General features: G+C 55.4%; 2 protein-coding genes and 1 long non-coding RNA gene across 5 annotated transcripts; 2 read left to right on the top strand and 1 right to left on the bottom strand.

The window, feature by feature from the left end:
* Nucleotides 1–4009: 4009 nt before the first annotated feature.
* SNCB (synuclein beta) lies at nt 4010–13517 on the bottom strand. Of its 3 annotated transcripts, XM_045530630.1 has the most exons (6): nt 13274–13517; nt 12570–12699; nt 9670–9711; nt 9344–9462; nt 4991–5080; nt 4010–4618 (listed from the first exon to the last, which is right to left on the bottom strand). In XM_045530630.1, the coding sequence occupies exons 2-6, from the start codon at nt 12688–12690 to the stop codon at nt 4586–4588; spliced, it is 405 nt and encodes a 134-aa protein (XP_045386586.1). In that variant the 5' UTR covers nt 12691–12699; nt 13274–13517; the 3' UTR covers nt 4010–4585. The 3 variants fall into 3 exon arrangements, with proteins under 3 accessions (XP_045386586.1, XP_045386584.1, XP_045386585.1); XM_045530628.1 differs by lacking the exon at nt 4010–4618 and having other exon boundaries at nt 4904–5080; nt 13274–13348; XM_045530629.1 differs by lacking the exon at nt 4010–4618 and having other exon boundaries at nt 4904–5080; nt 9682–9711; nt 13274–13310.
* Nucleotides 5042–23973, top strand: LOC123623480. The gene is made up of 3 exons (XR_006729865.1): nt 5042–5143; nt 11933–12031; nt 23888–23973. It is a non-coding gene; the product is annotated as an uncharacterized LOC123623480 (long non-coding RNA).
* A 21-nt stretch (nt 23974–23994) lies between these two features.
* Nucleotides 23995–27522, top strand: EIF4E1B (eukaryotic translation initiation factor 4E family member 1B). The gene is made up of 5 exons (XM_045530627.1): nt 23995–24480; nt 25163–25226; nt 25913–26026; nt 26141–26280; nt 26607–27522. The coding sequence occupies exons 1-5, from the start codon at nt 24341–24343 to the stop codon at nt 26719–26721; spliced, it is 573 nt and encodes a 190-aa protein (XP_045386583.1). The 5' UTR covers nt 23995–24340; the 3' UTR covers nt 26722–27522.
* The last annotated feature ends 26 nt before the right edge of the window (nt 27523–27548 follow it).

Genomic DNA, 27548 nt, shown 5'->3' with positions numbered 1-27548 from the left:
GGACACTGGCCAGGGGCTTCCTTCTAATCCCAGGGCCCTTTTTGGTTCCCCCACCTCTTGGCCCTAATAATAACAACAACAATATATATTTTTTTAGAGACAGGGTGGCTCTCTGTTGCCCAGGCTGGAGTGCAGTGGTGTGATCAATCATAGCTCACTGCAGCCTTGAACTCCTGGGCTGATGTGATCCTCTCACCTCAGCCTCCGAGTAGTTGGGACTATAGGTGTGCACTACCAGGCCTGGCTAATTTTTAAATTTTTTACAGATGGGGTCTCACTGTGTTGCCCAGGCTGGTCCCAAACTCCTGGCTTCAAGTGATCCTCCTGCCTAGGCCTCCAAAAGTGCTGGGATTACAGGTGTGAGCCACCACACCTGGCCGACAACATTAACTATTCTAATTGATCACTCACATTTTACAGCACTCCAGTTTACAAAGTTTACACTTTCTCATCAGTATTGCATTTAATTGTCCAACTAGTCCTATGGGATAGAAATTAACATCCTTGCTTTGGAGCTGAGGAAACCAAGCCTCCGAGAGGTTATGTGAACTGTCTGTCCAGTGCCACACAGCTGGTGAAATCACAGAACCAGGAAGCAAGCTCAGGCCTCCTGGTCCAATCTGCGGAAGTACTTAGTCAAGCTGCAGGTGGGCATAGTGGGAACAAGGTGGGAGGCATGTGGGGGCCATGGTGGGGCCACAGCGGAGCGGCATGGTTGGGGTATGGAGGGGCCATGGTGGGTGCATTGACAGAGCGTGGCAGGGTACATGGCACAGGGCATGGTGGAGGCAACTAGTGGGTTGGTATGTGGCAGGACTATCACAAAATTTTTCTCTTTTCTCTTCTGCAGTTAATGGATTATGGAATTATTTATGCTTTCAAGTCTTCTTTTCAGTGTTTCAGGCCAATATCACAGGGCTAACAAATCCAGAGCATGGAGGTTCTGCGGAGAAGGCTTTGGTTGTGGGACATTTGCTTCCTGAGACCTTGGTTTCCTCATCTGAAAAAATGGATCCAGGCCTCTGGCAGGGCGGGCTATGGAGAGTCACATGTGCAATTGCACTCATCGTGCGCTTTAGAAGCCATGAAGGACTTCACAAAGGCTGCCGCTTGTCACATTTTGTTTTATCTTTGAATAAACACTGTGGGTGCTGGGCAGAGGGAGGGGTGGGCTTCTGGGAGCCCAGGGGTGGTGCTGAGGGGGACGTGGGTGACAGCTCTCCCTTTTCCCCTGCCTGGGCTCGGCCTGGCTTTTCCCCACCCTCAGCCTGGAGCTGGTCTCCAAGCAACGGGATGGCTGCAGGGATGGTTCGGAGGGGAGAGAGCTATAAATAGGGAAGAGAGAAAACAAAAATAAAGTGCCAGGGAAAGCTGCAGAGCAGTGTGACTGGGGCTGGGGGTGGGGAGACATGGGGATGGCCCCCAGCCCTTCCTCAGGGGGAGAGGGCCGTTTTCCAGTTAGGCACCCAGCAAGGGCCCCAGGGTGCCACCAGGGGTGGGATGGGGATGATGAGGAAAAAGTCCCTGCTGGTCAGAAGCCCAGGGAAAGCTTGGAAGAGGGAAGATGTCACCAGGCTGAGTTGAGGGCAGCTGTCCAGATGGAGGAACAAGTGCAGGCAAAGGAAGGGAAAGCGTGGGTCAGGCGAGGTGGCCTGGCAGGGCTCAGCCTCGACAACCACCCTAGGACAGGCAGACACAGAGAGGTGGGTTCCTCTTCCACCCCCAGCAGCCCTCCCGCACATGCTGCCACGCAACCCTCTGCTAATTCAGCCTTCGGCCCCAGCCCCACCTCCTCAGCCCCTGACCTGGCCACCCTATTTTAATGTTGCTTGCCACTGCCTCTCTGTCACAGTCTATCCTATCACTGTTTCACATTCTTCATGAAATTCGAAATCATCTTGTCCCCTGTGTTTACTGATCATTTTGTGATCGCTGGAAGGTGAGCTCTGTTGGAGCAGTGACCTGCAGGGCTGTCCCCTGCAGCCCTCACTTCTAAGAACAGAGCAGGTGTGCAGTGCACACTGTTGGATGACTAAATGAACACACACAACACACGTGGACATCTGTGTACATGCGTGAACACAGATATAGACACAGCATGCCCGCATGCCCATACCACATATGTAAGTGTGCACACACAGCTCAACCCCACCACACACGGTCTCGTTCCCAGTCTCCATGACATTGCACTAGGGTCTGTAAACTCCTCGCTGCTGCTTCCACATTTTCCTGTTGGTGGCGTTTTTTGTTTGTCTCCCCTCACAGCCAGAGTAAGCCCCTTTTGGAAATTCCAAAGGAGTTAGGTTTCGGAATCAGGCTTGGAGCTGCATGTGGCCTTTGCCACTTCCCAGTAACGTGACCAAGGACAGGTGACTGCCTCTCTGGCCTTCATTCCCTCATCTGTAAGTTGAGGCTAACAATAAGGAAGCCATGAGGGTGGTTTCAAGTGAAATTACTGGAGATAAATGTTGTGTGCTTGGGATATACTGGGCACTTGGGAAATGGCTCGGTCCCTGTCACAAGGGAGGAGCTCATGAGCCATGTGAACCCACAGACTCATGCAGTCAGGGCTGCCTGCTGTCTGACACAGGGCTGGCATCTTCTGCTGACGTTTCTGGACCAGTGCCTGGAATGCATTTAAAGTGACCCTGGCAGACGAGAACACGGGTCTCTGAACAGAACCGTTCTCAGTGGGGCCAGGTGTGGGGTTTGGCACCCAGGAAGGAAGAATAAATCTCCCCACAGGCCAGATGGTGAACCTGATTTTGGCATTTAAAAATGGGGATCAGGTACTGGTAGCTGGATAGGAGGCTGCAAAACTGTCTTTAGAGGCCAAGCAGTTCATGAAAAAGAGTGAAGTGGACGAGTGTAATACAAAAGGGAGGGAAAAGGCCTTGGCCAACTGGAAAAGGTTTGACCAACTCAAAGGTATTCAAATTTTGAAAACTTAAAAACATGTGCTAGCAAATTAAACGTATCTACAGGCCAAATTCAGCCTGAGGGCCATGAGTTTGCAATCTCCGCAGATTGTGAGCTGTGTCTTATTTCAGCCAAAGGGATCTGGAGCTCCCGGCGCCCTCACGTAAGTGAGTCAGAGAGTCCAACCAAGCCCACCGGTTTGTTCTCCCTATGCACCCGTCTGCCAGCGGCCTCCTACCTCCGGAAATAAAGGCCTCTGCACTGCAGGCCAAGGTGACCCAGCCGAAAGCTCTCCGCAGCGTTCCGAGGCCTTCCCAGGCTTGGCACCACCCCTTGCCCCCAGCAACTCGTGGAAGGAGCTGGCGCTGACGCTGGGGGCTAAGTGAGTAGAGAGCAAGCTTCTTCCAGCTTTGGGGCTGGAGGGCGAGGGAGGGCTCCGGCACGGACTCGAGGCAGACCAGGCGCAGGAGCCGGCCGGGTCTGGCCCCAGCTCCTGCGGGGACGGAGGCGCAGCCGGCGGGATCCGCGCTGAGGCGGCGGTGAGGACCCCTAGTGCCGGTCGCGATGAGCTCCAGGCTCCCGGCCGGCTTCCCAGGTTTCCGCGGGCCCTCCACCGAGGCCCCAAACTTTCGGGCGCCTTTGCCTGGGGCAGCCCCAGAGGCTGGGGCAACCGCCCGCCTCCGCTCCCCTCGGGCGGGCTCCGGGCGCCCGCACCGCGGGCCTCCGAGGCCGTCTCCGCGGCGCGCGCCCAGCTGGGAGCGCGCGGTGGCCGCACGTGTCCGCACGTGTCCGCAGGCGCGGCCGGCCGGGTCGGCGCGCGCGTCCTGCGCTCCCGGCGGGCACTTTACGGCCCAGCAGGTGGCGCCCGAGGCCACCTTCCCGCCGCCCCGCCAACTGCTCGTCCCAGCCCCGGGGCCTCCCTCTCCCGTCACCCGGGGGAGGGCGGGAGATGGAGAAGCGTAGGCACGCGTCTTGTACCTGGGTTGAGCTGGCCACACTCCAGAGAGCCGAGAGAGGCGGACTCGGACCTGTGAGACCCGCCGCCGCCGCGGTCCCCAGCCCGGCCCAGCCCAGCCCGTGCGGCGCTGGCTACAGACAGATTGGCTTTATTCATGGACACGTGGGGGGCGGCCGGGCCCGCCCGCCCAGGACACGCTCACACGGGGCGGTGGGGGACTCTCCATGCCACAATCACAACACAGGACGCCCTCGCTCGGACCGGGCCGGCTGAGGGAGGGGGCATGGCACAGCCTGGCTCCTGGTTTTGGTTAAAAAAAAAAAAAAAAAAAAAGCTCTTGGGGTCAATGTGGGAGTGGGGTGGGGTGCTCTGGGGCTGCCCGGGGGCCCCTGGGAGAGCCTCTGTCGCGGGAAGGGGAGGAGCCATCGCTTTCCCATCTTCTTTGAAAAACACGTAGAACATGCTACATCCACGCAGACACTGGACAGGATGGGGCGAGCGGCGGCCGCAGCCCCGGCCCTATCCATGCCCTAGGGTTGGAGGCGGGCGGGTGGGACAGACAGACAGACACCAACACAGGCTCCGAGGGGGCGCCTCAGAGCGGAAGGAAGATCTCGTGTTTGGGGAGAAGGGGTAGAAGGACAGCCCTGGCTCTGGGGGACGGGGCAGGGGAGGAATTGTGCTGCTGGTGGGGGCCGTCCTGGGCCCTTATGCCTCTGGCTCATACTCCTGATACTCCTCCTGCATCAGAGGGACGGGGTGGAGTAGAGAAGAGCAAAAGGGAGGGGGGTTGGAGACCTGTGGCCAAGCCCTGGGCCTGAGATCCCTCCCCCTCAAGAAAGAATAGTGCATGCTCCTCCCCCTGGGCAGGGGAGGAACCTAAGTTGGGGACAATTTATCTATTCCTGGGCAGGGGCGCCTGGGGCCCAGCACTAGCTAGGCTCCATCTGTCATTCCCTCCCTGCTCCCACCTCCTGGGCCCTGGGTTCTAGAATAGGGGGCCTGAAGCTCCCTGGCCCAACCTTATCATGCCAGGGACCTCCCATGCCAGCTAGTGATGGCAGCAATCTTCCCGGATGCCCAAAGCCCCACCCAGCCTCGCTGCCTCCTCACCTGGGGTGGTTCCTCATAACTTTCCCCTTCTGGCTCCATCAGGGGCTCAATCAGTGGTTCCTCAGCAGCTTCCTGGGCCACTTCCTCTGGCTGTGGGCAGAGAAGGGCAAGGCTGGTGAGGGCAGCCAGGATGCCCCCCAAATTCCTACGCTGGTAAGCTTTTGGCTGACTGGAAGAGTGGGGAAGGCTAGGGTGGGTTGGCAGTGCAAGGAGAATTTTTAATTGTTTGTTTGGAGTGCCTTGGAAGTGGGATGGAGGTGTGAAGGGGGAAGCTCCCCCCCCAATCAGTTGAGGGTGCAGAGGGAGAGCTGGGCTCTCCATACCCCTCCCCTTAGCACCTGACAGCCTCCTGCACTCCCAGCATTTGGCCTGATGGGATGGGCGGGAGAGATGGCACACTCAGCCACCCATTTATCCCTTGCTCCCTTGTGTCAGGCTCTGTGCTGGGCATCGGGACCCCGGAGATAGCTCTGGGGGCTCCCCTGGGCTGAAGGGAGATGGAGGCCCAGGGACAGGGCTGGACAGGGGCGCTGAGCCATTCCCCTGCTGCCTTCCACCCATCCCTCCCCCAGGGCCCTGTGTGGCCTGGTTTCTTCAGCTGTTGCTATTTTAAGATAAGCTGGAAGCAACAGCTCATGGTGTTGCTCGGATGTGTGAGCTAAGACTCTCCCCTCCCCCCTGCATCTGCTGCCCAGACAGGCACAGACCAGTGGGCATGCATGTGGGGGCGCTGCCAGACACATGGCCGGCCACCTGCAGGCGAGCACATATATGTGCACAATCATGGGACTGAGCTAGCTGCACACAAGGTAGCCTGGGGTACATGCATGGCTGTACAAAGCCTCATGTGGTCTGGCACACACCTGGGATTCTGGAGGGCTGATGCTGGGAAGGCCTGTGCTGACCACGTCTGCCCTCTGGTTGCCCCAACCCCATCTGGACAGCTCCAGCTCCTTCACATTACCTGTCTAGGTGGGCCCTGTGGGCACATGAGTTTGAAGCTCCTGATCTGGCTTATTTCCCCCATTGCACAGATGGGTATGCCAAGGTCCAGAAGGTAGGAAGATGTTAATTTGTCCCTAAATCACCCAGCTATGTCCAGAACCCAGGGAAGACAATAGTGTTAAAGAGCCCAGCAAAATCCCAGCTTGAGCACATTGTTTGGAAACAACCCAGATGTCCAACAGCGGTCGAATGGATGTGGATATTGTGGGGTAACCACACAATAGAACATGACACAGGAATGAAGAACAACAACATGTACAAGAGCACAACTGAGCGAGAATGAAAAGAGCCAGATACAGAAGAGCACATGCTGTATAATAACATGACAGGCAGTGAAAAACCCAACTGACCAGTGGTGACAGAAGTCAGGACGCACTTGGAGGGGAGCAGTGCAAGGCACTTAGGGAGCAAATGTTAGGGAGGCACTTGCTCTGGGGGCCATGAACGTGAGACCCCACAGTGAGTCCCTAGACACCTCCCTTGTCTCACCCTACTCCTGGCCCTGGGGGTAGGACGTCCTATCTTGAGCTGGCCACTGGTTATATGGGGGAGTTCCCTTTGTGAAAATGTCATGGGGCTGCAGCTTTTCTGCTTGTAGGTTGTACTTCAGTAAAAAGTTCACTTAAAACAATCCCAGCCATGCTACTCACTAGCTAGCTAGCATGAGGCAGGTCATTTCACCTCTGATCTCAGCAGCCTCTGGGAAGCAAGGACAGTACTCTCTACTCCGTGGGAGGACGGTGAGGGTTCCACAACAATGGTGGAAAACAAGCTGGAAGGCAGAGACTCTCAGAAATGCTGACCCTGGGCTTGCATGGGCTCCCCACATCCCAGGGCCCCAAAGGACTGTTGTTTGGATTATAACTCTGTGATCTTGAGCTCCCTTGAGAGAGCAGCCTTGAGGTGTCAACAAGCACTGGTGGGAGGCAGGCGGCCAGAGAAAAATGATTCTGTACAAAGGCCCATCACACATAGCCTCAAGGCCAACACGTCAGGCCAGACCTGCCTCTGTCTGCACACCACCTCCCCGCACAGGGCCTGGCCCTGGGTCGGCACCAAGGGACTCCAGGGATGTGGACCTGAGCTTATCCTGCGTGCTACATCCACGCAGACACTGGACAGGATGGGGCGAGCGGCGGCCGCAGCCCTATCCACACCCTAGGGTTGGACGCGGGCGGGTGGGACAGACAGACAGACACCAACACAGGCTCCGAGGGGGCGCCTCAGAGCGGAAGGAAGATCTCGTGTGTGGGGAGAAGGGGTAGAAGGACAGCCCTGGCTCTGGGGGACAGGGCAGGGAAGGAATTGTGCTGCTGGTGGGGGCCGTCCTGGGCCCTTATGCCTCTGGCTCATACTCCTGATACTCCTCCTGCATCAGAGGGACGGGGTGGAGTAGAGAAGAGCAAAAGGGAGGGGGGTTGGAGACCTGTGGCCAAGTCCTGGGCCTGAGATCCCTCCCCCTCAAGAAAGAATAGTGCATGCTCCTCCCCCTGGGCAGGGGAGAAACCTGGAAGTTGGGGACAATTTATCTATTCCTGGGCAGGGGCGCCTGGGGCCCAGCACTGGCTAGGCTCCACCTTATAAGGGAGGCAGGCAGGAACTGGGATCTTGGGCAAGTCACTTCACTTCTCTGAGCCTCAGTTTCATCTGTAAAATGGGCTGTTACAGTGCTTTGCTCATAGGGACACTGTGAACAGTCAATGAGTTGCTCTACGTAAGATGTCTAGGACAGTGCCTACTCAGACAAGAGATCAATGCATGGGAACGATTGCTGGTAACACGATTATAAGAAATGGGAAGTCACACAGATGGTAAAGTGCAGAGGCAGGACTTGAACTAGAATTTCTGAGTCAAGATCCAAGCTTCTGACAGTAGAAAGAACCAACTGTACAAAATGTCTGGAGTAGAGGGTGGTGTGGGGTCTCCCACAGCCTGGTGGACACACTCATGCTGAATGCATACTAATAACCCAAACCGAATGTTGAAGAAAGGGCCCCCACTCCCACGGAGGCAGAGTCTGCACATGTCAGTGGACAGACATGGAGCACCCAGGAGAGGAATGTCTGTACACACATGTATAGGTCCACAGAGCACACTGTCATGGTGGCACACTTGCACACACAACCGTGGTCATATGAGTCCCTAGGGGCAGATATGGACTGCTCGCACAATTGTGCGGCCATGATCTCGTACTGGGCACTCACTGTATGCAAGCCAGGCTCTTTACGTAAGTATGTTTCCTGGAACTACAGCGTTGGCATCACTTGGATACTTGTTAGAAATGCAAATTCTTGGGCCCCACCTCAGACATCCTGAATCAGAAATTCCAGGGATGGGGCCCACAATCTGTATTTTAACCCAGCTTCATTGTGATTCTGATAAACACTCCAGTTTTGAGAACCTCTAATCTGTATTATCTCCAATCTGCATAAGAACCCTATCGTGTCCATCTTCCACTTTACAAGCAAATAATCAGACCCAAAGGCATGACAGCACTGCCCAGGGTCATGCAGCCAGCAAGTGGAAGAGTTGGGATTGAAACCCAGCTCTGGGGGATCCAGAGCTCACAGCTCTTACCCTATGGGGGGTCCTAATGGGGGCCTCTGTCTCTATGCAGTCACGAGTTGCCAGCGCCGCTCCCGTGGGGAGACATGCCTGCACATGCGGTATACAGACCACCCCCACCCCTCATGGCTCACACCGCTCACACCTCCTCACACCTGCCTCAGGGCCTTTGTACTTGCCTTTCCTACTGCCTGAAACACGCTTCCCAAACGTCGTATCTCACATGTGCATCTCTCCCATCCCTTGAATGTCAGCCCAATGGCACCACATCAGAGAAGGCCCCGCAGCTGAAGTAGCCCTCGCCTGCTTGACTGTAGCCCCTCACCCCCGCCACCTCTTCCCCCAGCGTTCATCCCTGTCTGGAACCATCTTGCTCACGGGCTTGTGTTTTACTACCTGTCTGCTCCCACCCTGACGTCAGCTGCATGAATGTAAGAACTGACTCATTGCGGCAACCTCTAGAACTATTCCTCTCTAGCATGGATATTTGTTGAATGAAAAGAAATGAATGAACAATCAGTGACACATGCAGACATGGCCAGAAGTAGTCTGGGTCACACTGGCAAGCAGGATACACGCAGATGGCCAGGTCCGGGTCCCTGTCACAGGGAGTATCACTCCCATGCACACCTTCCTTCCAGCTCATTCTGAGCTGCGTCTAGCACAGCTCAGCAGAACATGCCACAGGCTGGTGGCATTGGGGGGTAGGGGCACAGGGGAGGATGGCGGCAGGTCTCTCTGTGTGCCTGGTGAGTGTGCGCATGTGGTGGGAAGACCACTCACCTTCAGATCGCTGGGGAATTCCTCCTTCTTCACCAGGCCCGTGGCGGCTGCAATGTTCCCAGCCCCAGAGAACACAGCTCCTCCCAAATGTGAGGCTTGCTCCTTGGTTTTCTCAGCCACTGCGGCAAGGAGCGGGTGGGGAGGGGGTTTGGGGGCCAGGATGAAGGTGGCAGAGATGCCCCTCGTGCAGTATCCCGGGAAACCCTCCCCATGGTGCATCCCCCACAAAGCCTTGGGAGTCCCCTGCCCTGCCCCTCCCCTCAGGTTCCTGGCCAGATCACAGGCTGGGGTGAGAGAATGAGGTTGCACCATGTCTGGGCTGGTACCTGAAGCCACACCTTGTACCACCCCTTCTCGGGTCTTGCTTCCTGCGGGGAGAAAAAGAGCACATTTAAGGGCTCTGAGCTGAGGGAACAGAGACTCCAGCATAGTACAGTGGTGACAGAGTGGGCAGAGGGACCCTGGGTGGCAGTGGGCATCCTGGCCCCATGACTGCCCCCTTGGATGCCCACATCCCACAAGCCCTGCCGCACTAAGCCCCCCATGCCCGCGTCCTTAGGACTTCTGGTTCTTCCCCGCCTGATGCGATACCCGCACTCCTCTAGTGGAGGCTGGCTGCACACCAGCACCAGGCAAAGCACTGCACTCACCGTTTCAGTTCAACTTTCCCTAGCCCTGGGAGGTAGGGGGTGTCATTGTCCTGGTTCACAGATGGACAACAGAAGCTAAGGAAGGGACCCACCACTAGGAAGCAGCTGAACTGGCATTCAAGCTCAGGTCTTTCTGAGTCCCAGACTTCAGCTACCAGCCACTCTGGGAGTACACAGCCCAGGATGGCAGGCAGGAGGAGGTGGGAGTAGGGGCAGAGCTGCGGGGCGACAAGCTGTGTACTTTCAAAGGTTCCCCTGGTGGCCCCGATGCCCACATCTCACTGCCCCCCACTCTATCTCCTCTACAGACGCTAACAGAGGTGCAGAACCCTCCTTCTGGCCAAAGTGTGAGGTGTCTTAGGTGCAGGGTGGAACTAAAAGTGACGTGCAGACTGTGACTGACGGTTGGTCCTTCCCAGGAGCGTAGCAACTTGGTCACATCAAAATGGGGGTCTGTTGGTAAAGGCCAGCGGGCCTGATCTGGGCTGGAGGGCCCTCAAAGGAGTGGGGAGCCTCCCATCTGACAATGTGGCAACCCAGACAACTGCTGATGGAGCCCGAAACGGGTGTCTGGGTAGGCTGAGGCCAGCGTGCGAAAACAGGGTTCTCAGGGTGAAGGCCAGCCAGAACCCAGCGCCAGGAGGGCACGGCTGCCTGCCCCCCATTCATTCCTCCCACAAACATTTGTTTGCACAAGCTTTGTGCCAGGCCCTGGGCACTTGCACGCTGTCTGAGAGGGAAAGAGCAGAGCAGATTCAGTTCCTAGATCTCAAGTAGTGGGGAAAGGACTTGCAGCCTCCAGGGGTTGTGTGGGTGAGGAGGGGACTCCCTGGGCCTCGAGGAACGGGGAGCAGGTGGCTATCAGAGAGGAGATTCAGGCTCAGGGACTCATGCAGGCAAGGCACGGAGAGGTGTGCTTCCAGAGCCATCTGCATGCCACGGCCATGGGTATGGTGAGAAACATAGACTGAGGCAGGCCCACGAAGGGCATTGAATGCCAGGCTGTGGAGCCCTGAGCATTAACGTGTAGAAATTAGAGGCCATGGGGGCTCCCAGGCAGGGGAAGGGGGAGGTGGTGCCAATCTAAGGGGAGGGAAGCAAAGCTTGGAGGGGTTGAGTCTCTAGTGGAGACAGTGTCTGGGTGCCAGTGGCCAACAGGAGTGAAAGGCCTTGGAGAGGAGGAAGAGGGGAGGCCGGAGATGGGGTCGGGCAGATGTGAGCTCAATCCGTCTCCTGGTCTCTATCATCACTGCCCTCACCCCAGCTGCCCTTATCTGGGGGCTACACTTCCTCCCAGTGGGCAAGTTGCTCTGTCCCCAGAGGCCTGAGGGACCTCTCTAAACTGAAATCAGATCATGGCAGTCCCTTGCTTACGATCTCTCATGGCAGTTACAACAATGCTTTGCCTGGGCTGACAAGGGTCCCTTGTGACCTGGCTCTTGCCCACCTCTCTGATCTCATCTCCTGCAGCTGCTTCTTTCCCTCTATTCTCCAGCCCACCTCAGGGCCTTTGCACGTGCCTTTTCGGCATGCCCCCCTAGCCCCCACCTGGCTCTTTGCAACCTCCTCAGGTAGCTCCCTCTTTTCACCCTACCCATATGCATCACCATCAGGAGAGCAGGCACCTTGGCCTCCTGTTCACTGTTATGTCCCCAGCATCCACACAATGCCTGGCACATAGTAAGTGGCCACCAAATATTTTTCAAATTACCACAGTCTAAATCTGCCACGGCCCTGGACAAATGATTCAGCCCTCTTGAGCCTTCATTGGGGATAATTATATCTGCTTCACATAAGCAAGTCCTGAATCACTATATGGGCTCAGCAACTGTCAGTTTCCAGCCTTTTCTCCCTTTAATGCAAATGACCCTGCAGGCTCACTCTCCTTTCACACTTAGGGTGAGAGATTTTAACCACTTGGCCTTTCTCCTGATACCAGCTGGCAACCACAAGGAGGGTGGACCTGGAGGAGAGATGGCAACAGTGGGACCACAGGCACTGGAGGCAGCGAAGCCTGGAGAGCACCTGAGCCTTGCAGGTAGCTGGAGAGGAGGCCTGGAGGGAGGGCCCACAAGGGGAGGGGGAGGGCTTCGGAGTCTATAAAGCTGGGTTCAAACTCCAGCTTCAGGTTCTGCCATGTGTGTGACCTTGGGCAAGGTATTTAGACCTCTGGGAACCCCAGTTTCCCTGATCTGTAGAATGGGCTGGGAGCATTAAATGAGGTGATGGATGTTATGGCTTTTTACACCGTGCTTGGCCTAGAATAAGGGTTCCACGCCAGGTAACTATTAATAATGATAATAAGAAAAAGGAAGCTCTCTGCTTTGATCACTGCATTGGTCCCTGGCCTTTCAGCTGAACCCCAACATCACCAACCCCTACCCTGTCCCCCTTTCTGACACCAACCCAGGTTTCCATCTATCTGCTGGCTATGTCCCCAGTGACCCCTGCTGACCCGGCCCCATCTGCTGACTCATATTCTCCTGCCCAGGCCCCCCACTCCCCGGGAGGGCCCAGCCCCACACCCTCAGAGGACACCCGAGCCCCCAAACCCCAGAAGCCTGCGCCTCGCCCACCGACGTAGAGGACGCCCTCCTTGGTCTTCTCTGCCGCCTCGGTGACCCCCTGCTTGGTTTTCTCCGCGGCAGCCACAACGCCCTCCTTGGCCATGGACAGGCCCTTCATGAACACGTCCATCCTGGCGGCCTGAGGAGGGCGAACACACGGGCACCGGTGCGCTGGCCCCGCACCCTTCGGCCCAGCCCGTCCCGAGGGACGTGGGTGCCCCTCCCCACCCCCCCTCCCCGAGGCCGCGGCGCCCTTCTGAGCCCGCCTCGCCCCCACTCCCCAGGGAGAGGCCTCTGGGCCGCGGCGAGTCCTAGCGTCCTTGAAACCCGGGGACGCGGGAGGGGCCAACGCCTCGGTTATCCGCGGCCCTGCAACCTGCAGCCCCGCGAAACCGGAGCGCTGGGCTCGGCGCGAAGACCCGGGACTGCCTGTACACACATGACAGAGTCCCACGGTCATGCACACATACACCACCGACACGCTCACGTGTACATACGGGACACGCAGATGCTCAAACGCGCACGAACACCCGACACACACGGGCGCGGACGCACGTCCACACGGCCACCCAAACAGCTGCAGACACACATACCCCAGGGTGCACACTGAGGCGCGCCCACCGGCGCCCCCCCCCCCCAAGCCCCGCTGCATTTCCCATCCCTTCCTCCTGCCACCCGGTCCCCTCTCCATCCCCGGCGCGCGGCCGCCTCACCTGGCTGCGGGGCCCGGGCAGGGGATGGAGCGGCGGCCGCGGCGGGCGGGCGCGGGGTCGGCTAGGCGGGGCTGGGGTGGACTCGGGGGCCGGCAGGGGGTCGGGCCGCGGCCAGGCGCTCGGGGCGCGGGCCCTGGGCAGGGGCGCAGCAGTGCCGGGCCTGGGCTGCGTCGCCAGCCGCCGTCGCTCCTCGCGCCCTGCCCGCTCGCGCGCTCCGTTCCGGCTCCGGCGCTGCGGCAGCTCTGAGCTCAGCGCCCCCCCTGGCGGCCGCCCGCCCCCTCGGCCTGACTGACAGGGGGCGGGGAGGGTGACCGCGAGCCGCCGACGAGCCTCCCGCGGCGGGCCGGGCGCGCCCCTGGGGACCCAGGGCCGTGAGACCCGCGTGGTCTGTGGGGAGATGGGGGAAGAGGGACAAGGCGGCGTACCAGGAGGAGGGAAGAAATGAGGCTGGCTCTAGGGTTCACACGGGCTCGATCTCAGCTTTGCTTTTTACTGACTGCGAGACTCGGGCCGCTCAGCTCCGCTTTCTAAACGCCAATTTCCTTTTCTGTGGAACGTGGAGGGCTGATCCAAGGAATTGCTTATTGAGCGCTTAGACAGGTGGTGCAGGTTCGAGGCTGGAGGCAGGGGAAAAGGCAAAACAAGGTCACTGCTCTGGGGGAGCTTGCCATGGGAAGGGTGCGTGTGCAGAGATGGGAGGCAGGACAGAAAATGAATGTATCGACACTTAGACCAAACAAGGTTATTTCAGCTTGTGAGAAGTGGTATGAAGATGACAAAACGGTGCGGTAACAGAGGGACTAGAGGAACGGTGCTTGAGACAGAGTGGTCAGGGAAGGCCTCTGTGAGGAGCTGAATGGGAGCAGAGACCCCAGAGAGCCACCAAGGCCAAGATGAGGGGAGGGCAAGATCCATAGGGAACTGCGTGCGAGTGAAAAGGCCCTGAGGCAGGACAGTGTTTAGGAACAACAGAAGGCAGTACAGATGGAAGGAGGAAGAGGAGATGACCACGTTTTTTGTGTGGTTATGGTGGAGATTGTCAAAATGGTCATACAAGGCCAGGTAGTCAGTAGCCCCTCAGCTGGTGCATGATAGTACTATGCCCAAGAAGCTGCAGGATCCCAGAGGAAAGGGACGCTGGCAGCTTGAGGGAGTCAGGGAAGGCCATGAAGAGGAGGTGACATCTGAGCTGGGGCCTGGCAGGACCAGTAAGATTTCATCATGCAGACAAGGGGGGAGGGGGAATTTAGGCCATGGGTATAGCATGGGCAGAGGCACCGTGGCCAGAAACACAGGGAGTGTAAGTGATAGGTAATGACGTGAGGGGGCAGCCTACAGCCAGAGTTTTCAGGGCCTGGGGAAAAAAGTGTTCACAGCCCGCTGGTAGGACTGCAAATTGACACAGACTTTTTGGAAGGCAATTTGGCAATGTTTACCAAAAGCATAAATGCATGCTTCTTTTGAGCCAACAGCTCCCCTTCCAGGAATTAATCCATGGATCTCTACACACACACGTGCACAGACATTTGTGCACGATGTTCACTGCAGCATGGTTTGTTGTAGCAAAAAACTAAAAATAATGTAAATGACTATCTGTAAAGGACTGGCTAGTTAATTGTGGTATATCCACCCAATGAAATGCCATGCCCTGGTTAGAAAGGATGAGCCCAAGGGGGCTGATGTGACAACATGTCAAGATATAGTGTTAAGTGGGAGAAGCAAGGTGCCAAACTGGAATGTGTGGAATGAGCCAATGTGATGCATAGAAAATTATAATTTTCTATGTATCAAAATATAGATTATATATTAATATATGCATACTTATCACACTATATACATTACACACAAACTCCTTATATACAAATATATACCTACTTATTTATAGGCAGATATACAAGGAACACATCTGCAAGGACTTCCAAAAAACTGCTGACAGTAGCTGACCCTGGGAAATGGGACTGAGAGGGCTCAGGGACAGAAGTATTACATTTCATCACCTTTCCTCTTTGTGCTGTTTGATTATTTTGTTTGGATAGTATTTTACTTGTATAATTTTAAAAAGTAACATGGGAATTACTTTTGGTCTCTTGGCATTGGAATTGCCCCTTTTCTACATTTGCAGGCCCCCCCACCTTATGAGGCAGAGCCCATCTTCCCCTCTAAAGAGTTGACACTGCCAAATACTTGCTTTCCCAGTCTTCCTTGCAGCCAGGACATGTGACTGACAGGCTGCACCTCAGACTCCCTAGCCCCACACTAGGAACCTGAAGCTAGTGCCAGGCAGCAACTGGGAAGTGGGGAGTCTGATATGGTTGCAGTGGTGGCAACAGTGACACTCATTCTAGAAGTGTCCAGCACTGACAGGACAAGCTGCACTGTCCATGCTCAGCCACAGTGTCAAGGAAATCCCCATGGGTGTGCCTGGCAGTGGGATTTGGGGCATCATCACAGGCTGCGTGGTCTCCAAGGTGGATTCACTGGCCATCCTGGAGATTCTTTGAGCTGCCCAGTATTTGTTAATAAACTCCTCAACTGCTTAAATCAGCTGGGAGTGATTCCTGTGGCTTAAGATTAAGAACCCCTGAGTATCAGAGTATGTGATGAAGGATGAAGGACAAAGGACTGACCAGGAGGGAGGAGAGAGGAGGAAGAGAGAAAGAGAGGTGATGTATATAGAAGAGTGTATGTATATGTCCTATTGTGGGAAATGGGAAGTCACTGAAAGAAGCAGAAGAGCAACCTAATGAGACTTGCATTTTATGGGGCCAAATGGAGGTAGATTGGAGGAGGACCAGGCTGGTGTAGAAAGGTCAGTAAGAAGCTAGGGCAGAGTCCACAGGAGGGATAAGGAATCTTGAACCAGGGAAGCCACGGGGAGGCTAGAATAGGACTGCAGGGAGAGATTTGGGTGTCACTAAGGAGGTGACTTATTAGGTGTTGGGCAAAAGGGAGAGGGACAAGTCTAGGAAGATTCCCAGGTTTCTGGCTTGGACAATGGGGTGAGCAATGACACTGCAAAATGAAACGGGCATTGAGCGGGTGGAGCAGCTTTGGAGGATGACAGTGAGCTTGTCTGGGGCATGATGGGGAGGAGGTGTCCAGCGGACAGTATGTTATCTGAGCCCAGAGCTCAGGAGAGCACTCCAGACCGGCTTTAGGCATAGACTTGAGCCATGGTACACTAGGGAGTCTTTAGCAAATGGCACCAGTGGCTCTCCAAAGTTGGGGTCGGGGAGGGGTCATGGGTGGGAAGGAACACCTAGATTTGTAGAGTTTGCCAATATCCGTGGCATAAATACTCCCACCATGGTTGATTTCAACCTATCAGTGTGATGTCACTGAACAAAGAATTGGTTCAGTTATATGGTATTTTCATGACATAGATAATGTAGATAAAAATAATCTTAAGAGCATAGATAATAGTAAAATAATTAAAAATTTATTAATTTTGAATATTTATCCCCTTTGTTTTTGTTTGTTTTATTTTGTTTTTTTGAGACAGAGTTTGACTCCGTTTCCCAGGCTGGAGTGCAGTGGCATAATCACAGCTCACTGTAACTTCAAATTCCTGGGCTCAAGTAATCCTCCTGCCTCAGCCTCCCAAGTAGCTGGGACTACAGGTGGGCACCATGACACCTGGCTAGTTTTTAAGTTTTTTTCTGGAGAGATAGGGTCTCACCATGTTTCCCAGGCTGGTCTCGTATTCCTGGCCTCAAGTAATCCCCTCACCTTAGCCTCCCAAAGTGCTGGGATTACAGGCATGAGCCACCATGTCTGGCTTGTCATCTTTGTTTTTAACGTAATTTATTTAATTGTAAGTTTTTATGATTTAATTTTTTTTTTTTTTTTGAGATAGAGTCTCACTCTGTTGCCCAGACTAGAGTGCAGTGGCACCATCATAGCTCACTGTAACCTCCAACTCCTGGCCTCAAGCGATCCTCCTGCCTCAGCCTCCCAAGTAGCTGGGACTACAGGCATGCACCACCATGCCTGGCTAAGTTTTTAAATTTTTTGAAGAGATGGGGTCTCAGTATATTGCCCAGTCTAGTTTTGAACTCCTAGCCTCAAGTGATCCTCCCTCTTTGGCCTCCCAAAGTGCTGAGATTACAGGCATGAACCACCATGCTCAGCCAGATTTAATTTTTAATAATGGCCGTAAGAACTGTTTTGCGCAATTCCTGAACCTTTAACAATTGTTCTCATGGGTCAGGCCAAGCAAGATCAGTACACTACTGGGTTTGGCGTCATTAGCAGAGAGATGGAGACGGAGCCATGGGGATGGCTGCCATTGTCCAGGGGAACATGGAGAGTGAAAAGAGGAGAGGGCCGAGAACAGAATCCTGAGATGCTGTGACCTTCGGGGTGGCCAGAGGCAGAGGAACCTGGGGAAACACTGAGAAGGCACAGCAGAGAGCGAGGAGGGGGCCCAAGGAGATGAGTGGTGAGGAGTCCTCGACTAGCAGGAAGGGGGCTGCTGGGAGCTTAAAAGCAGTGAGCCCAAAGAGGAAAGGGGCATCAAGGGGAAGCCTCCAGGAGAAAGTGACATTTAAGCTGGGTTTTGAAAGATGAGAAAGACCTTACAAGTGGTGGTCAGCATTCCCACCACAGGTTCTGGCAGGTGGAAAAGTCCAGAGTGTCGAGGTAACAGAAAATAGGTTAAATTCCGAGTCAAGTTCAATGGGCTGCTGGTGCAAAAGGTTAGGCGAAGCAGGCGTTTATTCTTGTACTTGGAGAAGTCCAGTGGTAGGCAGTCTGCAGTTGGTGTGGTGACCGCACAGTTGTCAGGAACCCAGACTCCTACTTTCTGATGCACCATTCTTAGTACAGGGATTTCATCCTCAAGGTCACCTCATGGTCCAAGATGGCTGCTGCAGCTGCGGTCATCACATCTATGCAGACAGACAGCAGGAGGAGGGGAGATCGGGTAAACAGAGCACCTGCCCATTGTCTGTCTCTATCTTAAAGAGTTTTCCCAGAAACCAACAACTTGAGTTTCTCTCCCTTGGCTACCCCTAGCTTCAGTGAGGCTAGAAAAGTATGGTCATTTAGCTGGGCATAAGACTTCCTAGAATAAAATTGTGAGGAGGGGAGAAAGGTTACTGAGTGAGCCACTAGCATCTCTGTCACTACTTCTTCTTTTCCCTAACTTTTTTATTTCAAAAAATTTCAAACTCAGAGAAAAGGTGCAAGAATAGTACAATGAACAAAACCTACAGAAAAGTTGCAGTATTAGTTACAATGAACACCTGAATATCCTTGACCTAGATTCACGAGTGTTAGCCAATTGAAGGGGGGATACCCCTACCTTTTCTTCCTCTCTCTCCATGTGTGCTAGCCTCAGAAGGGGGCATGGATCTGGGGCTGCCACTTTCTAGCAGGATGGATTCTCTCCCCATGCCACGTGCCCCCGCCCCTTTAGGGCATAGGAAGGCAAAGCTCAGGCTCCTGTGTCTCTGGTGGGCAGACCCTAAACCTGTGAGTCTCAGGACCTCCCATTGTTTCCGCCCCTTCCCACTCCCACTCCCCTACACCAGGGACCTCTCTGTTCTGCTCTTCCCTTTCCTCCTCCTAAGAATTTACTGAGGAGAGTGACCATGGCAGCTTAAGGGGAGGGAAGGTGGTGGACTGTGGGGAAGGGTTTTGGAGGAAATCCCAGTTGGAGCAGCTGGAGCAGAGAGTTCTCTTAAGCGGATCTGGGGGATCCCAGTCCTGCCTGGGTTCTGCAAAAATCCAGATGTGCCTTCATAATTCCGTGTGGCACCTGGCAGTGTGATTAACCATTCAGCCATGTTCCTGCTGTCCAGAGGCCTCAGGGTGGGCAGGCTCCCTGGAGGGCAGGCAGGATGGGAGCTGAGGACAGGGAGGGGGACAGGTGGCATTTACTGAATACCTTCTGTGTGCCAGGCACTCGTCCATTATATCATTAAGTCCTCAAAGCAATCCTTCAAAGCAGGCATTTTCATTCCCATTTTATAAAGGAGGAAACTGACACCCAGAGAGGGGAAGTTCTTGGCATTTGTTCTTTTCAATCAGTTTTTCCTGGGTGCCTACTGGGTGCCAGATACCATTCTAGGTACAGGAGATTCAGCAGGAAACAAGGCCGATGAAGCCCTTTCTCTTCTGGAACTTAACATTCCAGTAGGATGGGACGGACAATTAACAAGTGAGCTGGTAACCACATAAGGTGCTTCGGATTGTGCTGCTCTTGTCAAAGTCATCAGTGACACTCACCTTGCTAAATATCATGGCCAATTCTCCCTCCTCATCCTGACTTCTGAGAAGTTCCTAGGAGCCAGGCGCTGCTGTAGGCACTGGGGACACAGCTGGGAACGAAAGAGGCCTTGGGGACCTCATATTCTGGTAGAGGAAGGCAGACAAGAAGTGAAATAGATTAGTAAGATATACGGTGTGTCAGGAGGTAACAAATGCTGGGGAGAGTGAAGGGGAGGAAGACACAGGAATTGCTGGGGTGGGGCTGAGTGTGGACAGTTAAATAGGACACAAGGAGGCCACCCCTAAGAGAGGTGAGGAAGCCAGGGACACCTGGTGGGCAGTCCTGAGGCAGGAGCCTGCCAGCACGCTGGAAGACATGTGTGACTGAAGGCCACTGTGGCTGGAGCAGGGGGAGGGAGAGGAAGGCCAGAGGGACGATGGGGCCTTGTAGACTCTCATACTGTGCACAGAGGAGCAACGTGATCCAACTTTCATTTTACCAGCTGCTATGTAGGGAGTAGAGCATTCTTAGGCAAGGGTGAAACCTGGAGACCAGTTCAGGCAAGGTGACCGTCACTTGGACTGGAGTGGTGGCAATGGAGATGAAGAGAAGTGGTGGGGTGCTGGGTATGTTTTGAAGGTGGAACTGAAGATAGCATGTGCTGATGGGTTAAAAAGCTGGGAGTCCAGGACCATTCCAAAGTTTTTGGCTGAGCAATTAGAAGGATGGAGAAGACCATGAGAAGAGCAGGCCTGGGGCTGGGGGGTGAGGTGTCAGAAATTCAGCGTCGGATGTGATAACTCTGAGATGCACATTAGGTAGGTGGATATGCTCTTCTGGATTTTAGGTGGGGGCCAAACATCACTGTATTAGTGACACCTAATGCCCACGACTGGGTAAGGGCATAAAATAGCAAATGTTAACAGAACAGTGAGGAGGTCCCAGGGCTTATTCCTGGGACCTTCTGAAGCAAAGAGGAAGAACCGTCAATTCTGTTCACAGCTGTGCTCCCCAGAGCCTAAAACCGTGCCTGGCACAAAGTAACTGGTAGGTCAGCATTTGTTGAATGAATAGCTGACTGAATCAAGGAATGAGTAGTGCTAAGTGCTAAGAAGGAAATAAACCAGTGTGATGAGTCAGTCTATGAGGGAAAGTTGTCTTCTTTAGATAGTGTGGTCAGGGACGACCTCTGAGAAGGTGACATTTGAGCCAAGTCCTGAAGAACAAGAAGTCAGTCGTGTAAAGAGTTGCAGAGGGAACCGCAGGTGCAAAGGTCCTGAGGCAGGAATGCAGCTGGCCTTTGGAGGACCGGTGTGCGCAGGGTGCTGTGAGGCTGGATCACCCAGGAACCTGCAAGCTCAGAGCCTGGACTTCGGATCACATTGTGGGTGTCCTGGAGGGTGTTAAACAGGGGAGGTAAGTGATCAGATAGATATTTTATTAATAGGTGATCCATCTGAGGTGTGTGGAGAACATTCTGTAGAGGGCAGAGTGCAGGCAAGGATAATGTTAGGAAAGACTTATGCAGTGGCCAAGGCCAGAGCCGGCTTGCCTGGGGTGGGGTGGGTGGGGAGGGAGATGAATGGGCAGATTCAAGATATTTTAGGAGCAGAATGGCAGGGGTGGGATTCAAGAGCCCCTGCTTGTTCAATCCCACAGTGAAGATGTCCCCCACAGGCAGACTTGGGGGCCTCAGATAGGGACCAGAACCCCAGTAGGGGCAGGGAGTTTATTCTTAGTGTCTCCCCTAGTCACCCCAGTCCCAGACTCCAGGGACTGCCCCAGGCTGGAAGATGTGGAAGGTGGTGGGAATGCGTGCTGTGGCCGGGAGGGTCTTTCCGTGCCAGGGTCTGGACCAGGCTTCTAAGGCAGCTAAGGCCACGCCCAGTACTGGGGGGAGTCCTTCCTCCCTTTTTCTCCATCAAATCTAGATTCAGGATCTGTCCGCGAGCCTGGTCATCCTGCCAGTGCTCCCTCTGTCCAAAATTCTTTGATGCTCCTCCCATTGAGAAGTGGGATTATACCCCCTGTTTTGGATTTGGGCCTGTGACTCTAGTAGGAAGCAGCGGGTCGGACGCTGTGCCAGGTTTTGGGCCCAGGCCTTCAGAAACTGGCAGCTTCTGCTTCCCATCTCTTGGGATGCTCGGCCTGGGAACCCAGCCACCACGCTGTGAGGAAGCCAGGCAGCCCAGGCAGCCACATGAAGAGGCCACGCCCACAGCTGCCCCACGTGTGCTTGACCAGAGGACTCCAGCCCCAACCTGTCAGCCACCCCAGCTGATCTTGCTTTGGAGGAGACGAGACGGGCTGTCCCTACTGAGCACTGCCCAAATTGCAGAGTCGTGAGCAAAATACATGATTATTATAGTTTTAAGCCACTAAGTCTGAGGTGGTCCGTTACACGGCAATAGATAACTGGAACGCCGTGCGTCACTTCCCTGGGGCTGATCTCCCACCAAGTATCATGGGGTTCCCTTCTAAATTCCTGTTAAATCCATTATCTTCTCTGCCACCCCACTTGTCCCCTAGACAACTACGTTAGCATCCTAATTGATGTCCTTCCACACACTCTTGCAGCCACAGGGCTGTTTCCTACATAGCAGTCCAGAGAACTTGCTGGAAAGCATATCTGATTACCTCCTGAGCCAGTCTGTACCCACTTGCAGTGCTCAGTGCTCGCCGCTGCCCCTGCAACCGCTTTCCCCTTTGGGCTTTGGCCACACTGGTCTGTCTCCTCTTCCTCCAGTACCTATGTGCGCTTTGCCTCAAGGCCTTTGCACATCCTGGTCCCTATCACTGAGATGCCCTCCCCCACCCACCTAGTTATTTCTTGCTCATGCCTTAGGTCTCAGCTCAAATGTCACCTCTTCGGTGAACTGCTTCTAACCCAGGGATCTGAAAACAGGGTCCCTAACCAGCATCATCTGGGAACTTGTTAGAAATGCAAATATCCTCAGGCCCAAGCCCAGAGGTAAGGAGTCAGAAACTCTGGGACAGGGCCCAACAGTCTGTGATTAACAAGCCCTGCAGGTGAGTCTGATGCAGGCACTTGAGAACGCTGCTCTGAAGCCCCCAGTTGTGGTCAGGTCATGGACTTTGTTATCTTCTCCCATCCCTCAGTTCGCAGGTTTGTGTTGGTGATGACATAGGTCTTTGTGAGACTGATGAACGTCCAGCTGCCCGTATACCCAAGCACGCGGGCTGCTCATGTTTGGTCATCATTGCATCCCAGCACCTAGCCCTGGGCCTCGCACATTCCAGGGGCTTAAGGTTGTGGGTAGCACAGATTTGACTGTCAGCCTCCAGATGGTCTGGGGATCCCCCAGGTATGAGGAAGGAGCAGGTCCTTTTATAGTTCGGGGACCCTAAAAGTGGCCAAGGGACGGATGCAAAACTTGAAAGAACTCAGGAAGGCTTTAGCACCTGCAGAGAAGGGGCTGATCAGAAGGCTGGGAAAGGGTGTCCAGGGCCAGGGCTCCCCCTCTTCCTTCCCCTCTGCGTCCTTCCCCACCCTGGGGAGCCCCCAGCTGGCTTCTATTGAGCACCCAGGCAGGCCTTGTTCTACGGGATTGATGTGTTTTATAGCATTTAATACTCACAGCAAGCTTCTGAGGTGTATATGATTAATATTCCCATTTTACAGATGAGGAAACTGAGGCTCACTGAGGTTCAGTAAGTTGGCTGAGGTCAGGGTAGGCCAGGATTTGCACCTGGGCTGTGTGACTGTGGCACTGCCCCTTGCCATCGATGCCAGGCAGAGAACACTCAGATGGGGCCGGGGGTAACACAGGGGCTGTGTGGGGCCACATGTGCCTTCCCAAGGGCAGCCTCTGCCACAGCGGACTGTGCAGCTGGGAAGCAAGGGGCCCAGTGGTGCCAGACCTCAAGAGAAACCAAAAATGCGGAATTTAATATAAAACTTCCTGTGTCCAAATGTAGCAAATGATTAAAATTTTTAAAAACTCAGATTCTTCCAGAGACCAGGTAAATGCCTTGCCTTCTGCCATCTGCAAGGCAGTCCACTTTAATTCAGGAGCTACCCTTAGTGGGTTGCAGACCCCAGATATTGACTCTTACCTCTGGGCCCCCACTATGTGGGGCTGGGTTTGCCTGGCCACAGCTGTATCCCCAGCCCGGGGACTGCACGCAGAAGGCACTCACTAAATGCTTGCTGATGGCAAGAACCTGGTTAGCCTCTCCACCTCTGAGCTCCTCCCCCTCACCTGCCCTAAGCAGGTGGGGGCGGGTGCTGGTGGGTTAAAAGCTGGCAGCTGGGGGCCCTCAGTGCCAAGTCCTCCGTGGAGCTTGAGCCCGGCATGGCTACCGCCAGCCCTGTAAGTCCACCTGGGGGCAGCCGGGGCCAGGGCTCGCAACCCACCCTGACTCCTTTCTTTGGTCAGGTGAGTGAAGCTGAGGGTGGAATCCAAAAGTGGGACAAGGAGAAGGAGGAAAAGGAAAAGGAAGAAGAGGAGACGGCAGTGGGGGCTGCAGGAGGCGAGGCTGCGAGCTCTCCCAGGCCGCCTCTTGCGGGCAAGGCCCGGGCTGAGGGCCCTGCAGAGGTCAAGCCTGAGCTGCACCCCCTGCAGAACAGGTAGGCAGGGGACTACAAGCTGAACACAGATCCCTGCTATCGGGCCACCCCCGTGCTGGCTGGCAGTGGCCTTGGACGACCCTTTCCTCTCTTGGGCCCTAGCTCATCTGTGAGAGGCCAGAGCTGGCCTGAGCCTGGAGTCCTATTGGCCCTTCTGGATAACTTAGACACCTGGGAGGAGTCTGTGCCCCGAGTCGATCTCCCAGTTTGCCCTTGAAAGGGAGGGGCCTCCCTGTCAGCCCAGGTGCTGCTGGGGGCAGACATGGGAGGCTCTCTGCTTCCTGGCCACCTCCCCCACCTCGCTAGGTGGGCCCTGTGGTTCTTAAAGAATGACCGCAGCCGGGCCTGGCGGGACAACCTGCAGCTGGTCACCAAGGTTGACACCGTGGAGGACTTCTGGGCGTAAGTGTCTGCCCCTAGGAGGGTGGGAGGGGCCGAAGCCTGACTCCTTCTGGGGGGGTTGCTTCCTACACAGCCTTGCCCACCTTCCCTAGGGCCTCCCAACACTGGTGGAGGGCTGGGGCTGGTGGGTGCTTCCCAGAGGGCACACGGGTTGGGGCACAGCCACCCCTCACCACCTTCTAGGGCGTAGGAGAGAGCCTAGCGAGGGGGAGGAGCGGAAAGTTGACCGCCGACTGCCACTCCATGGCTTTGTGACCTGGGCCAGCTCCTTCCCCTCTCTGAACCTGTCTCTGCCACAAAGTGAGGATGTCCTGGGTGCTCCAGGCAGGGGTAGTGAAAAGGGCTGCACAGACCGCGGAGGAGCAGGAGAAGGCCTGGGGCTGTAGCTGGAGGGTGCCCCAGGGGCTCGGGCTTCACTGTGGGGGATCCAGTGAGAAGGGGGACTGGAGGGCTCGGGCAGGCGGGGAGGATCCCAGGTGGCAGGGCGGATCCCAGGTGGCAGGGCGGATGCCAGGTGGCAGGGCGGATCCCAGGTGGCAGGCCAGTGTAGGCAAAGGCTTGGAGGCCGAGGCCTAAAGGTGGGTGGGAAGCTGGGGTCTGGTGAGGAGTGGGGTGGCTGAACCAACCGGAACCGGGCCTTAAAAAGCCTTGACTTTCAGCATGGGGTGGGGGCTCTCTCCAGGTTGTACGGTCACATCAAGCTGGCCAGCAAGCTCTCTTCCGGCTGTGACTACGCCCTGTTCAAGGCAAGCTCCGCTCTCCCCTTTTCCTCTCCCACACGGACAGGGGGCTGATCCTTCCTGGCGGCCGCTGCGTTAATCCCTCACAGAGGGCGTGGGGTGCCACAGACAGCCTCTCTGAGCCCAGATGTGACTTCCGGTTGGAGGAAAGGCTGCCCAGAAGCCCATATGGAGCACGTCAGGCCTGAGCTAGCTGCACGTCCAAGGCCATTTGAGTGGGGAAGGGGAAGTGGGAAGAGGCTAAGGAGGGAGCCCAGGTTAGGTTTCTGGCCTGGCTCCTTCACCAGGATGCTCCTTGATGTCCACACCCATTCCTAGAGGTGCTGACCTTAGTTTTAAAGATTTCCCAGGTGACTTCTGCCCAGCAGCGTATGGGGACCATGCAGCCAAGCCCAGGATGTCTACCCTTGCCCACCTTGGGGTCTGATCTACCCCCATTTGAACTTTTGTCTCAAGGAACTTGGGTTGGTAAAGGACACAAACACACATGGCTGTAACAGGTGGCCAATACTGAGGCTCAGGGCCCTGTGGGAGTTCAGAAGAGCATCTGCATGGTGGGCTGGGTGGTGGGACCTGCTTGTACAGAGGGAGGAAGTTAAGAGAGAACCTGGCCTACTTAGACTGGGAAGGTAGCTGGGTACCCACCTCTCTTTGAACAAAGGGCGGCAGTTGATTTGCCATCTACCTCACAGGATGGCATCGAGCCCATGTGGGAAGACAGCAGGAATAGGCGGGGTGGCCGCTGGCTGGTCAGCCTGGCCAAGCAGCAGCGCCATAGTGAGCTGGACCAGCTGTGGCTGGAAACAGTGAGTGGGGGAGGGGGAGGAGCCGGGGCAGGTCTCATGGTGGCAGTGGTCTCAAGGACGGGGACAGTCTCTTTGCCCCAGGTCTCACCAATCCACCCCCGCCCCTCGGCCCAGCTGCTGTGTCTGATAGGGGAGAGCTTTGAGGAACACAGCGGCGAGGTGTGTGGGGCTGTCATCAGCATCCGCGCCAAGGGGGACAAGATCGCTGTGTGGACGAGGGAGGCGGAAAACCAGGTGGCCGTCCTGCACATCGGGTGAGGGGCTCTCTGGCACCGGGTGGGGGCTGAGGGTCTTCTGGGGGAAGGTGGGGAGGTGGCTTGCCTTGCAAGGGAGACCTCTGGACCTCTGCATACCCTCTCTCCCTTCTTCATCACTCATCTGTATGAAAGGGGTTTGGAATCTAGACTTTCAGCTATTTCTAGCAGTAGAACTCTCCTTTTGTGTTAGTCATATTTTGGGTTTCCACATAGGTAAGATACAAAACAGTGGCTGGGGCTGGAATGAGGGCAGGAGTTTGGTGGGCAAAGGACACCCTCTGCTGACTACTTGTGTCTCCTGTCCCCTGTGTGCCCCCACTCAGGCGTGTATACAAAGAGCGGCTGGGCCTCTCTGCAAAGACTGTCATTGGTTACCAGGCCCATGCAGACACAGCCGCCAAGAGCAACTCTCTAGCCAAGAACAAGCTGGTGGTGTGAGGGCCCTTGGCACCCCTCCTCTTTAGTGGGACAGCTATCACCCAAGCTTCTTACTGCTGCGTGGGGAGCAAGACTTGGGGGTAGTCAATCGAACAGGAATATGTATGTTTTAACATAAGTTGGGGCCCAAGCTTAGGAGTGCAGTGGTGGCAGCAGTCTGAGGGCCTAGCTTTTCTTGGAGCCACACAATGGGCAGGGTGGAGGGAACTCTGGGGTTGCTTGTTTCATCTGGGTGTGGGTGAGTCATGGGGGAAGGAGGTGACCAGCACTTACTCTGTGCCTGCTCGGGAAGGGGGCTAGGTGGCTTGCAGGCCAGGCTCTTTCATTGAAGGGGCGGGGGCTCAAGGCCCCTGACACTCCAAGGGGTACAGTTCAAAGACAAGAGGGGGGGAGCTTCTCTGTGACCCTCTGCCTAAAAACCTTTAAGGGTTGCTTATCCTCAGACTTGTAGCTTCGGCGCCCACCCTGGATCCTGTTCAGGCTTACCCTGTGACAACTGAAACGTTCACCCACACCCGTGTGAGTGTGTGTGTGTGCTGTGGCTGGGTCCGTGGCCTGAGGCTGGAGGGTTTGAGGGAGAGCCACCATTTGCACAGAAGGCTGTGTGGGGAGCCCTGCATGGCTTCTTGGCTTGTCATCTGTGGCCAGGGGTGTCTGTGCCTCCCTTGACTCCGGGCCAGATTAACATGGAAGTGGGTGGATGAGCCTCTGCCCCCAGGAGAGGGTGATGGGGGTCTAGGCCACACCATGGTCCTGGTGGAGGTCGACTAACGTGATGAAGCTTAAGCGCCTTTGTGTTCAGTTCTAAATAAATACTTCTGAACAAA

This window comes from Lemur catta, chromosome 18, assembly GCF_020740605.2.
Source record: "Lemur catta isolate mLemCat1 chromosome 18, mLemCat1.pri, whole genome shotgun sequence".
Lineage (NCBI taxonomy): Eukaryota > Metazoa > Chordata > Mammalia > Primates > Lemuridae > Lemur > Lemur catta.
Note: the sequence above shows the minus strand (reverse complement) of the source record. Positions and strands in the feature narration are given on the sequence as shown.